At 42.4% G+C, this 13,742-nt stretch overlaps 1 protein-coding gene across 4 annotated transcripts in view; it reads left to right on the forward strand.

Annotated features, from left to right (window-relative positions):
- Positions 1 to 1,015: 1,015 nt before the first annotated feature.
- The window catches only part of SUSD1 (sushi domain containing 1), a 40,222-nt gene continuing 27,495 nt past the window's right edge, over positions 1,016 to 13,742 (forward strand). For 3 of the 4 annotated variants that reach the window (XM_424913.8, XM_004949518.5, XM_040656162.2), the window contains exons 1-7: positions 1,016 to 1,209; positions 2,465 to 2,578; positions 3,117 to 3,272; positions 3,936 to 4,088; positions 4,844 to 5,020; positions 6,593 to 6,772; positions 8,639 to 8,818. In XM_424913.8, the coding sequence (XP_424913.5) occupies positions 1,125 to 1,209; positions 2,465 to 2,578; positions 3,117 to 3,272; positions 3,936 to 4,088; positions 4,844 to 5,020; positions 6,593 to 6,772; positions 8,639 to 8,818 (1,045 nt within the window). In that variant the 5' untranslated portion in view covers positions 1,016 to 1,124. Of the gene's footprint in view, positions 1,210 to 2,464; positions 2,579 to 3,116; positions 3,273 to 3,350; positions 3,531 to 3,935; positions 4,089 to 4,843; positions 5,021 to 6,592; positions 6,773 to 8,638; positions 8,819 to 13,742 lie in introns of those variants that run through there. The other variant, XM_015280726.3, reaches the window with a different exon arrangement.

The raw sequence follows: 13,742 nt of genomic DNA on the forward strand, positions 1-13,742 counted from the left end.
CTCTGGGCAGCATGTTTCACCATCCTTACTGTGGAGAATTTCCTCCCTAACATCTAATCTAAATCTCTCCTCTTTCAGTTTAAAATGGTTCTCTCTTGTCCTATCACTATTTACCTATGTAAAAAGTTATTTTCCCTTGTCTATAAGTTCCGTTTAAGTACTAGAAGGCTGCAACAAGATCTCTCCGCAGACTTCTCTTCTCCAAGCTAAACAACCTCAGTTCCTTCAGCCCCTGTTCATAACAGAGGTACTCCAGCCCTCTGGTCATCTTCATGGCCCTGCTCTGGATCCACTCCGCCATCTTCCTTGTGCTGGGGGCCCCAGAGCTAGACACAGTGCCGCAGCTGGGACCTCAAGAGAGCAGAGCAGAGGGGAATAATGCCTTCTCTCTTCCTCCTGCCACCCATTGATGGAACCCAGGATACCACTGGCCTTCCGGGCTGCAAGTGCAAGTGTTGGTGTTGATTAAAAATAGTGCTTGGGGATATGGCTGTACCCCAGGGAAGGCCTACAAGGCAAAAGATTTCCTCCATTCTAAGCACAGACACATAATTCACATGAATCTGTGGAGCTTAAGATGCCCTTCTAGCAGCGCCAAGTTCTCTATACCCTGCGGCTGCCATCTCCCAGTCCTGCCACCAGTATGTCCAGCTTACAACAGGGGTGAGAAGTCCCCCAGCAGGCACGGGGTGCCAGCAGGATGCACACAGCCCCAAGCTGGGCAAGGGACAACCTTCCCACCGTGCTTCCCCCTTTCCCAGTAATCATAGATAACCTTCTCCTCTGCGTGCCCCCCCTTCGCTGAAGGCCGGCCGCTGCCGAGCGCGGCAGCCCTTATCAGCGCTGCCACTCGCCCGGCTGGGGCAGAGGCGGTGTCCTGTGGAAGGAAGGGGTTGTGCCAGGGAGGGGGGTGGGGGGGGGATAAAGAAGGTTTTGCGGGCAAGGGCTCTTCGTTGGAGGGACGAAAGGGGCTTGGCCAGGGCAAAGCGATAAGGGTTGGGGACAGGCACTCGGCACAGCTCGACGCACTCGGCCGCGGGCAGCCGCTCTCTCCCTCCGCGCCGCGGGGGGATGCGGAGGCGCCGGGGCCGCGCGGCAGCGAGGGGCGCTGAGGCGGCGGGAACATGAGCGCGGGGCGCGGCCGGGCCCTGGGGCCGCCGCCGCTGCTGCTGCTGCTGCTGGCGCTGCCGCCGGGAGCGGGGCTGCCGGGTGAGTGCGGCCCGTCTCCAGAGGGAGCGGGGGGCTGCTGGGGGGGAGGGGTGCACGGCTGGCGGGCAGCGGGGGTGGGAGCGCAGCAATCTGAGGAGGGCGCTCCCATCTCTGATCGGAAGATAGGGGCGTCGTCAGGGAGCTCGTACCGTGGTGGCTTCTAAGTTTGGTTTTGTAATCGGCGTTGGCTGTTGCGGTGGTGCTGACAGGGTTTTGTTTTCTGTTCTCATTCGGAGCACAAACGAAAACGTGCGTGAAAGCGGTGGGGTTGGGGTAGGAGCCGCGGTGCTTCCCGTGAGTTCCGTGCACCGTGAGGGGAAATCTCCGGTGAACCCACCGGAGATTGGGGCGCAGGGGCTAGCTGGCGTCGTCAGCCGCCTTCTGCTTTGAGGCATGATGTGTATTTGGAAACCGTGTAGAAACGCACGGTATTTTGTAACGCATGCGGTAAGATCCGCATTTTGTAAGAACCACAGCGTCCCTTATCAGCCCTGCGCGCCGTAGGAAGGTGAGAGGTTCGCGCTGCCCGCTGCTCCCAAGAAATACACAGCGGCTGTGAGCGTGGCCGTGCTCTGCATTCAGCCCGTCCGTTCTGGGAGTGGCTGCGCACTTCGAAAGCCCGTGTGTGCCCGAAGGTAGAGAGACAAGCTGGCAAAGAGCAGAGAGAAAGGCACAAAATGCCTCCAAAGCATGAATGCATACAGCTAACTTTGTATGTTCTTTTAGTTTATATATCCCTATCAAATTCACTACATTAGGTTGCGTGCAGTCATTTTTATGAGTACCTTTCATACCGTATATGTGTTGATGAAGTGTAATGCCACCAGGCTGACAGCCCCGACACCCTGAGGGATTTGGCTAGTGGGCATGGTGGGGGTGGGCTGGTGGTTGGGCTTGGTGGTCTCAGTGGTCTTTTCCAACCCTAATATTCTGTGATTCTGTTCTATGATTCTGTGAGTAAATAATAGAAACAAAACACGTAGCCATCATGGCTGCCGTGGAAGTACAGCAGGCTTGCTGTCCAGGAAGAGATGGGCGAAGAAAACTGTTGTAGTTACATTGCTTAATCTTTTTTCTATGGTTTTCCTTCAAGTTTGAAAATGAATTAGGAGGAGATGACGGGATTTTATTCTGTGTTCCAAACTGGATTGATTTTATTTACAGTTAAGACTCTGTTCTAGTTACCCATCGCAGACCGGTTTTATAGCTCTTATTTTTGTTTTTAAAATAACTTTTTTCTTTTTGTTCTGGTCAGTTTCAGATGTCTGCGCAACTTGCCATGTTCATGCTACGTGTCACCAAATTGAAGGAAAAAGTGCCTGTATCTGTAACTACGGATTTGTGGGCAATGGAAGAACCCACTGCCAAGGTAGGCTGTGTCCGTAAAATGACAAGAAAGTATGTACATCCCTAAGATGTCCTTTTTTGACAACCTTTCTGAATTCTTCAAAATGTGGTAAGACCTTTGTCATTCAGTTTGACTTTAGTATCCCTTTCAACATATGTATTCTTGAACTGAGAGCTAGACTATGCAATAAAATCAGCATTCTCCACTGGCTTCTTTCCAGTTATCTCAGGATAGTGGGTAACTAAAATTAAGTTTTGTAAGCCGAAAGCCTATTCTTAATAACAGCGTGCAGATAGACACAGATTTATTGTCAATATTTCCTACAAGAAATGTTCCATGTTCTTTATAACTATGGTTGACAACACCCTTCTGGTACAATCTCACACAATAAATCAATATGTGTATCAGAGGGTGATGTCAAATCCGTCTGAGCGTATGTAATAGCTTACTCTTGGTATAGAGGGGGGTCCTTCACCTCTTGTCTCTACTCTATGAAGCAGGTGCAGAGGATATTCTAATTTCTACTCTCTCTCCAATGTGCTTGTAAACCGGCTTTTAGATAAAGACGAGTGCCAGATAGGAGCCAGCAAGATCTGTGGAAATCACACGCTGTGTCATAACACACACGGAAGTTTTTACTGCGTTTGCCTGGATGGATTCCGGGCCTCTAACAACAACAAGATATTTATTCCCAACGATGGCACCAACTGTACAGGTAGGCATCGCAGGAATCTTGGCCAGCAGGAACGCAGAACTCTGTTTTCTATTGCAAAAGTCTTTCTTATCCTCATAGAGCTCACTTCCCGAAGCCATATCAGAGCACTGTCTGCTGTGTGATGCACTTCTTCGACACGTAAACTCTTACAGCTATAAATCAGTTCAAGTTTTCTTTTTTTTTTTTACTGTTATTATAAATGGTTGCTGCAAAATCACACTCAGGCAATGACCTCCCCAGAAAAGAACATATATAAAGGTAAGAAAATATGATGCTTATCTTTCTCTCTGAAATGTCATGTTTTTGTTTAATGTGGGATGTTATTCTGTTCCTTGTTGCGTGTGTAAACTTGTTACTAAGATATTTGCTGCAATGGGATTTCTGTGGGATTGCTCTAGCAGGAAATGCATCAGAAACTATTTGCCAGGTGAAATCACTCAGAAATCAACTTAAAGTTCAGCTAATCACAGAATTCTGAGTCTTCTTCCAGATGCTTGGGTGCCAGGCATGGTAAGGTCTTTTATTTCCCAGAAGAGCCAACAAAAGATGTGTAGAACCTTTCAGGGAAGGATGTGTTTGTTTTAAGCTTGGGTCCTGTGGTGATTTGTTAAAAAAGGAAAATCTGTTATGAAGTGCGTGTATTTTTTTTCTCTGAATTTTCAGATATAGATGAATGTGAGGAGGCTGGGCTGTGTGGTTACAACGCAAGGTGTGTCAATACCGAAGGAAGCTACGAGTGTTACTGCAACGATGGTTATAAATTAGAAAATGGGGAGCGTTCTTTTCACCCAAATGCGAGCAGTGCTTCATGTAAAGGTGGGAGCCTTTGGGTGCTGTTTGTGTTAGCAGATAAAATCAGACCTTTCATGATGTAGTAGCACCTGCTGTAACCAGTGCTTCTCAGTCAGCAGGCGCAAGCCCTCTTCATGGGCTTGATTCTCTGTGTGATATTTTTTCCTCTTGGGTTCAACTTGTTCCTGCAACGCCTAGATGTTAGTGTCAGCATGGGATGTGATTGCTACAGGCTCTCAGCAGCGGGTCAGCTGTGCAGCTCCAGAGAAGCTCAGTAGTGCCGTAAAGATGATGTAGTTAGCTTCTAAATAGGGAAGAAATACGGCATAGCCATTTGCCAGTGTGATCACACTGCTTGAAGAGAAGGGAAGAGGAGATAAATGGCTGGTGGGAAAGGTCAAGTGAGTAAAATAAGCCTGGAGAGAGGAATAATAAAGCAATTATTTACCCATTTGTTGCATAGTATGCCACCTGCCTGATTGAACTGCTCTGGTTATATTGCTGGGAGGGGGAAAAAAGGAAAAAGCCTTTTGATTTGGAACTGTTCCTCCTCCTTTCTTCCCTGGGATAGATTTAATAGATGCAAAGGGCTAGCAGTGTTGTAGGTAGAAGGAGCTGCTGTGTTGTTAACTCGGCTCCCCTTTCCCTGTTGTTGCAAGAACCATCAGTGAAACTCACAGCCTGGTTTGCCCAGTTTACCCAGCTGGAGTGTTCCGCTTTGTTTTCGTTATGTGCTGTCTTTTTTGTGCTGTGAAAGCTTCTGTCCCAATCTTTTGCAGAAATTAGATGTGGCTCCCCTCCCGAAATGAAGCACGGCTACATTGTGGGGAACTACAGCCTGGTACCAGGAAGCACGGTTCATTACGAATGTAAAGAAGGGTTTTACAGCAATGAGGGAAAGTCCTCGTACTGCACTGCGGAGAAAGCTTGGGAGCCTGCCACTTTGAGCTGTAAAGGTGGAGTGAGTTTTTGTTGTTTATATGTTTCTGGAATTCTCTGCTAAGGATTTAAATGGATGGTGAAGTGTGTTGGTGAAAAGTAGTAGACTTAAAAAGAAAGGAGAGAGGAAACAGAGGACAGATTATTCTAGCTGTTTTGATGTTTGTGAATTGGAATCCACTTCAAAATCAATGTGCCACCTGTAGCATGAACAATGAATTCCTGTTTCTGTCAGGATTCTTTATAAAGGTTTCTTGCAAGAGCAGCCTTATTTTTTTGGAATTATATAATAAAATTACATTACTTCTTCTTGTTTTTATAATGACATCTTCAGTATTGATCTTTACACTTTTATAGATGCTGCAGCGTGTTGTTGTGTTAATGCCTGTCAAGAAAACCTCTAGTTTGCTGTAGTGGGAAAGGCCACGGAATTAGGAAAAAAAAACCAGTGACCTCATGACCAAAGACACAGTTTCTCAGATAGCTTGTGAGGCTTTGTCTGAAGGTTGCAGAATAGACTTCATACCAGTCCTTATCTCCAGATAGCCTTCATGATGCTGGGAGCTTTTGTGTTAGCAAACACTTTCAGATCTCTCAAATGTGGAGTTTTCCCTGAGCTTCTTTAAAAGCTCAGTTTGCTTTGGTATTGTAATCACCCATCTCGTTGAAATGCTGCTGTATACAGGTGTCTAGATTATTGGTAGCAGTTATTCCTGAGTAATAAAATACACGAACATTGAAAATAAAGGAATTTAAGTAACATTTTGTTGGTTTTTTCCCCCTGAAATAAGAACAGTGAATTAAAAAATGAAAAGGAATTGCTCAATGTCTGAGAAGCTTTCTGAAAGAAACCTTGTGGAGTGCAGCTCTTCTGAATTATTGATACTTTTTTCAGTAGTACTTTTCAGTGACGTTTTTGTCACATGATGTTTTGAATTTCTGCAGTCAAACAGGAGACCAGCCTGAAGTTTCTGAGCACACCTCCCGTAGTTAACTGAAATAAAACACATAAAGCCCCTGAAAAGAGCCCATGAGTTGGAAGGACAAAGTATTTCCCCTTTGCATTGCGAGGTCTTTTCCTGGATTTCAAGCCAGACTTCTCCTTTTCTGAAACTGACATGACTGTCTCTTTTATTATTATTATTTTTAGTTGTACATCTGTAAAAGCACCTTCAAATAATTATTAAGCTCTAGCAGTTTCCCCTTTTCATCATTTTCATCATTGTTAACTGAAGAATTTCTCCTGGCCAGATGTAATGTGTTCTTGTTCAGCAAAATTAACAAGTTTGTCTTTTGTCTTCCTTCCTATGGTAATTTAGGAGTTTATTTCATGTGATGATTAAATCGGCCATTGGTGCTGGCCTGATGAGGGAGAGGCAGACATAACTCACTTTGTCTGGAAGTACCTCTGGAGTAGATGCAGCTCTGTCAGTTTCAGGGGGATCTCACCAGGGACTTGAGGGAGAACTGAATAACTGCAGGAGAAGAGAGCTAGTTGATAGTGATGAAATGAATTCATAAACGGGAGTGCAGCCATCCTGACTTCTGCTGTTGACTAACGGTTGATTTTCCTTTCTTTCTACCAATAGTTGTGGATTGTGGAGTTCCACCTGCTATCTTAAATGCACATCAAGCATCTCTAAGCGGGACCGCGTATGGAAGTGAAGTTACTTACAGTTGTATTCATGGTTACTTTATTGCAAGTGGCAATCAGACTGCAGTATGCAATGCCAAAGGACAGTGGGATGGTGCTGATTTGATGTGCAAAGGTAAATCAAGACTGCCTCCAGATAAATAAGGATAGATATTGCTTCAGACATCACTATAAAACAGCCATGCAGTCATCAGTTAGAGAAAATGTCCTGTGGAGATGTGATTTACAGTGTTCTGGGAGATGAAGTGCAACCACAGAACAACAGCCATATTTTAAGCAGTTTATTTTATCTGTGTTGCTAATGAAGTTGCAATAATTTTTTTTTTTAATAACCCTTTTAATGAGAAAAGATACCTTTTCAGTGTTTTTTGTATGTTAGACTTCGGGATCTCTGTGAGATGATAATTCACCCAAAATTGCTGCTAGCTTAGAATCTAGCCCACGGTTGAAGCCCCTACTCAGAATTTGAACCATCACTAGCTGTTAGCCTCCCCTTAGAATTCCCATGTTCAGACAGCTTCCAGTTGCTAACTGTGATTGCTGAAACTTGCAGTTGTTATTTGACACGAATCATAAGTCATTTTGTTGCTGTGGTTTGAAAAGTGTAGTTTACCAAATTCCTTGTTAAGAGGAAACATAAGGGTACATTAAGAAATGTGCTTTACCCCCCAAAAAAATGCAGGTAAGTACAGTCTTTAGTCAGTTTTTACACAGGCACAATTTTACTCACTCATCTGCAACACAGTTGATGTCCCATCAGCTCAATCCAGTAAAGCCAGGTCTTCTCTTCATTGCAATCAAATGTAGTCTCCCTACTATTAACATCTTTCTTAATATTCTTGTCCAGGGTTACCAACCTAAACAGGAGGTTTTTGCGTCTTAGATGTATATGTACTTCTGCATCTCTGCTTTTCAATCTCATTACTGGATGGCTGTGTGCGGATAGCTGTAGTTATGGAGTGGTATTTTTTACCTCTCATCACATGGTGCCCTTTTGTAAATTAAATGTATTCCTTGTATGCAAATTAGCCATTCTAAATCTTCCAGATGTTTTATAACAGATGCATACACTCATACACGTTGGCATATGAGAAGGTAGGTTGTCACTGTGGTGGATGTATTCCACACTGCAGTATGTACCATTAACTTTTCCTCCACAATTCTCATTTCTTACTTCTTTGTTTTCCTGTTTTATTGAGTAGAATTTTAGAATCACGTATGATTAAACAGTTTAAAAGCACTTGTTTTCTGCATTTAAGCTATAGTGAAAGTAAGATCTTTAATTCTTTCACTGTTTGTGTCTCAAAAAGGAAATGAAAAATGGGGATTAATGTTCATTAGTTAGAAAGGGAATTTTAATTCCAATAATAGTCTTCCATTGATTTGATACCTGTCTTTGTTCTTGTAGCTCCCTATTTTAACTATGAAACTCCTGAAAGCAATCAAGTAGATGAATTAATTTTTAAGTTCACTACCATACGTTTCCAGTTACCTCTATAGAAGTCTGAATAATCCATTAATTTTCTCCCTAAGTAGTTTCTTCTTGTCTGGTGCAGCTTCTCCTTTCCTCAAAGCTCAAGTTAAATCCGCTGGCAAGGAGACATAACCCTGTTATTGCTGTCACTCCTTGGACCATGTGTCATTCTTCAGCTCTGTTGTTGCTAGTGATGGGTACGATGAGAAATAACGTGTGGGGGATAAGATTTTCTAAAGTTTCTAAAGAGTTTAAGTTCTAAAGAGTTTCTTAGTTTCTAAAAAATTGCGTAGTTTCTTGGTCTCCACTTCTAAACAGGATGCTGTTCTATGTTATGATTCATCTTGAAGAATAAATGTTTCACTCTTCTAGAAAATCCTCAGTCATGAAATTCCAGGCTCTAAAAATCTAACCTGACTACTAGAAATCACTAGGAGGTAAATAAAAGTGAAGTGTTATTTGCTGGGATGATTCACATCTCTTTTGTTTTTTTTTTTTCTGTTCCAGAAATAGACTGTGGCAGACCTTTGCTGATTCCGCACACAGAAATTATCTGGGACAATTCTACCACTCTACTGAGCAGAGTGTTCTATAAGTGTAAAGAAGGATATTATTTCAATGGAGAAAGGAATTTTTCAGAATGCACACTGGACCAGAAGTGGGAGAGTATTACATACATATGCAAAGGTAAATATTACTGTAGGAAATTCCTGTGGGGTGTGCTATTTAAATAGTTTCTAATTCCTGTTCTTGAGGTAGGGTGGATGGAAGGCAAGAAATGGCTTTTTAATTTGCAGTATATAGAACACGGTAGTACTTTGTGATGGAAAAGTCAAGAAAGACAATGTTGAACATGCAGCAGTTTCTAGTGGAGGTCATGGTTAGATCTTTCTGTAGCTGCATTGCTTTTTATTTCAAACAGGAAGGGACTAGCACAACTGGAGTTCCACTGCTGCACTGAATCCTCAGTGTTAAAAGACAGGAAACAGTAGAGAAGGTGGGATTTAATAATACCCCGCTGTGGGCCTGATATTGTTGTTGCAGTGGACGTTACGGTAAAGCTGGTGGAATTCAGAAGTCCTTCCTCTTCTTCCCTCCTAATACCCAGAAAAAATTTGGTTTGGGTTTGCCATTTCAGCCAAGTCTGCTTCTCTGAATTTCAGTTGAAGAGGATTTTCTTTCAAAAGAATGAGTGCTGACAAGGGAGGTTTGTGAGGAAGGTGCTGTCTGTACTACGTGGTCTTGGAAACAGGACGTAATGACATTTTAGTAATAGTTAAGAATTAGCAGGTGTCTGGCAGCTGTGCTCCTCAAGTGCTGTTCTTTGTGTGAAAGTGGTGTCATGCGGTATCTTTGTGATAGTCTAGCTCTTGTTTCTAAGTAGCAGTGCTGTCTTTTGCAGCTCCTCTAGCTTTATTTCCTCCATATGTTTTCCAGAAGGACTGGAAGTGTGCCTTCAACTGCTACTACTTCACAGACCAAACCTTTACAAAGCACTGCCACTTGATGCCTCTGTTGCCACACTTGGTGTCTTGGGCATTCACTGGGGATGTGAACCATGTGACATCACATAAAATCAGCATGCAGAAAAACAGTTCTCTTACTTTTTATAGTGCCCTGGTGGAAAATGGAATGGCTGTTTAGAATTCACAATTTGTATTTGATTTAGGCAATTTGCATGGCTCTGGTTTCTGAATTGGTTTTGAAGGGAGCATTGTGTGGATTGGGTAGGCTAATCAGGTGGATAAGTTTCTGCAATGCCAAGAGGTACCTCAAGCACTGTGAAGCTTTCAAGGGCCCAAACCTGCAGAGTGCACACACAGGAGTACAGTGGGTTTCAGCAGGGGCTCTGTGGGAGGCAGAAAGGTGGATTCCAGGTCTAGCTGTTAGATTAGACAGCAAAAAAAGGTTGTAGCTATGAACAGGTGGAATGGAAAACCTTTTTTATTTTTTCTTTTTTAAATAAACTAACTAGCCTAGGCTCATCTGAAACAGAAATTATGAATGAGAAATTAGTACAAAGGTTTTCAACCTCTTAAAGTAGTATGTTTTTAATATTCATCAGCAGTGATGAGTGACTTTCAAATGAAATAAAATTTCAGTGATTATGTCTTCCAGATGTGCATGACCTTGAAGGTGTGTGTGATTAATCAGTATTCTCTCATTATAAGGAAAGAAAATCATGCCACATTTCAAAATAAATTCTGTTATAATAAGAAGAAAAACATTTCTGTTTTTCTGCTGCCTAGAGAACCTCATTAGAAGTAAGAAAGAAATTAAGGAATTCCCCCAAGCATCTTCCTATTGACCAACAATAACGTCTCAGTCAGCCACTGTGGTGGAATACCCTTTATTTGCATTCCTTTTTGACTGAAATCTTTGGAGTATGTGTGTTTGTGAACATTTAATAGTATCTACTTTAAATATGTTTAAAATTGCTCTTAAAAATTAGTTTTACTTAGAGATGCTGATTGGAATGAGCCATCAGCAGTGAAATCTGTCAGTAGTCAGCTGAAGTACAGTCTTTCTTTCCTAACCCTTGATGTAAACTCAAGAGACTGAAGTGCAGAGAACTTATCAGCAGTTAAATACTCACTGTCCAGCATGGTGAGTATATGTCTGGACATCCTGTACAGCTTGTCCTGGAATAGCTTATTTTTCTTCTGTGGAGCAGGAATCTGTGGTTTCACTTATTTTTGGTGCAGGAAATTACTTGGCAAATCTGGGATCTTTATTTGGAGGGAAAATAAGATACTCTTGTGGGAATAATATGTTAGTTTGTTTCAGGGAAGGGATTTTGGTATAGTGTGCTATAGCATGCAGCAGTGGAATAGAAAGTAGTCTACAACAAGAAGCTTTGTTTTCTGCTTGTTGGGAATTTTGGAGAAGAAATTGTCAAACCTGAGGTGTTTTTGGTAGTAATGTTTATCTCATTTAGAGGGATTCTAGGTGTGAGCACCAAGTATTACATACGGTTACATAAGAATTACATTTGCATTCTTTGTTAAATGGAAATTTATAAAGTCAGTCCTTTCCACTCCATTTTGTTGTTGTTGAGTGGATTCATTGTAGCTGTGAGAATTGGTACCTTGGTTGTATCTCAGATGTTTGCTCCCGAATCTGCACTTGCAAAGGGCACAGTGTGCAGTGTTTGTCCCAGGCCATTGCGAAGTTTCTAGGAGTAGCTTTTATTTGAGAAGGATGGGATGAGGAGTTGGAGCATATTTGAAATGAAAGAGTAAATTGCGTTGGTTCTGTCTTTTAGCGAGCTTGGATACAAGTGCTTCTTAATTAAATGTCAGGAAGGACTATGACAGTGACGTAAAACCTTTTCCCCTCCTTATACATGTGTGGATATGCCTATATGTACACCCACCCACCCAGACCAGCTTTTGAGCATGCAGGGCAAATTATAATTAATTATGGTGAAATGGGTTCATGCACAGAAGGAAGAGTGTCTGGAGCACTTTTGTATGATAATTGGACAAATGTGACGATATTTCTGAAGAAAATGGTCCTTTTGCCTATTGAAGCTCTCTTGGTTCTGTTTGCAAAGTCCTCTTTCCCCATTCTTCCAATTTCTTGCTCCAAAGTCCTAGAGATAGCCCTGTCATGGAGAGTTTTCCCTTATTAGCTGATCTTCCTGGAAGAATTTGCCCTAGCTCTGGCTACAACCATATATGGAATCATGCAATCACCAAATCACCAAGGTTGGGAAAGACCTCCAAGGTCACCCAGTCCAACCATCCACCTACCACCAACATTTCTCCACTAAACCATGTTTCTTGCACACCTCCATGGACAGTGATTCCACCACATCACTGGGCAGCCCATTCCAGTGCCTAACCACTCTTTTGGAGAATAAATTTTTCCTAATATCCAATCTGACTTTCCCCCTGGCTCAACTTGCAGCCATTCCCTCTTGTCCCATTGCAGTTACCCAGGAGAAGAGGCTGACTCCCACCTTGTCCATGTCCCTCTGTGGGGCCTTCCTACCCCCAGGCAGATCAACACTTCCTCCCACCTTGCTATCACCTGCAAACTGTTCCTCATTATTCTGGTCCCAGAAAACTTGCTATGCTTGTCTTCTATGTGGGTTGTTCATAGCAGTCACTAAGCTTAGCATCTATTGATGTGGGTAGTGACAATAAGGGATCTAAGAAAGGAAAACAGTTTACCCAATTTCCTTATTTTTACCCAATGAAAAAAAAAGTTTGTGTTACATAGTAGCTTCTCAGTATTTAAATAAGTTTCCAGTATCTCCATTCACTGTATTTTTAGAAATGCATTTACTAAAGTTTTTTTGGATGTATTAAATTAAATATAGTTCCTGCAGTGGAAGCAGCTGCTGTGGATGGGAAGGAAAAATACATGAACATGTAAAAAGAATGGATCTGACCTGTGTGGAAAGGTGGTGCACATTCCTTGCAGAGCATTCCAAAACTCAGGCAGTAGGAAATAGCTGCAGGTAGTCAAAAGGGAAATTTGATTCCTATTCCCCTGTAGTGCCAAGTCTGACAGCACAGATTTTTTACTGATCGGTTGTGAGAGCCTCCAAAGGTAGAATCAGGCAGTATGGACTGTCAGCAGTTTGCGAGTTTTGGGGCACAGGGAAAAAGGTGATTTAGTTCCAACATACTGTGAGCCTCTCCTGTTTTCCATACCAGCATGCATTGTATCTGATCCTGATGTTGGAGCTTCTTTTGTGTCTTAACTTCATGCGTGCATGCTCTTTTTTACAGTGCTTCATACTCAAAACATTGTGAACTGTGAAAAGACTGTATCTTTTTTTCTTTGAAGATTAATTTTCTGTTTCAGAATGTCTCATTCTTTTCTGATGTGGCTCCCTATTACAAAAGGGATTCGCTGCATGTCTTGACTTCTGAAACTTGAATGTTATGAATGTCCCGAATGTCTATTGCGTGCCAACACTGAAAATCCTATGAGATGGCATATATTTGCTGATTTCTTACAAATGCTTCTTTAGAGTTGTGATGGCATAGAAGGAAGAGTAGCTTAAAGAATCAGTCCAGAGGAGGCATGACAGGTTTTCCACACCTGTGTACTTTAAACCCTCTCAGTTCCATGGATATTATCTTTATTTTACAGCTGATGGTTTTACCCTGTTTTTCCACATTCAGATTTTACTCTTGATTTCATAGAATTATAGAATTGTTTGAGTTGGAAGGGACCCTTAAAGGCCATCTGGTCCACCTCTCCTGCAGTGAACAGGGACACCTACAGCTCCATCAGGTGCTCAGAGCCCATTCCAGCCTGACCTTGTACCACACTTTTTTCCAAAATTTTATTGCAATATGGAAGTACTAATTTCCTCTTCTGTGGTGTTTTAGTAACTCACTTTTTCATTTGGAGTTGTTTTTCATTTGCTTTCACTTTCCCTTTTTCCCATGTTTTATCCTTATTCCCACTGGCTGATTTCCCCTCTAGCTAGATGTCAGTTCTTACATTTTCAATTGTACAATAGAGAGATGATACAGAAAGACAGCTGGGATGTCTCTCTGTTGGTAGTGTCAGTAATTTCCACACATCAGTGAATGGTTTAAATGTCATTCTCCTGCTAATTTTTATTCCCAGCCATATGTAAATAATT

Source organism: Gallus gallus, chromosome Z (genome assembly GCF_016699485.2).
Source record: "Gallus gallus isolate bGalGal1 chromosome Z, bGalGal1.mat.broiler.GRCg7b, whole genome shotgun sequence".
NCBI classification, from domain to species: domain Eukaryota; kingdom Metazoa; phylum Chordata; class Aves; order Galliformes; family Phasianidae; genus Gallus; species Gallus gallus.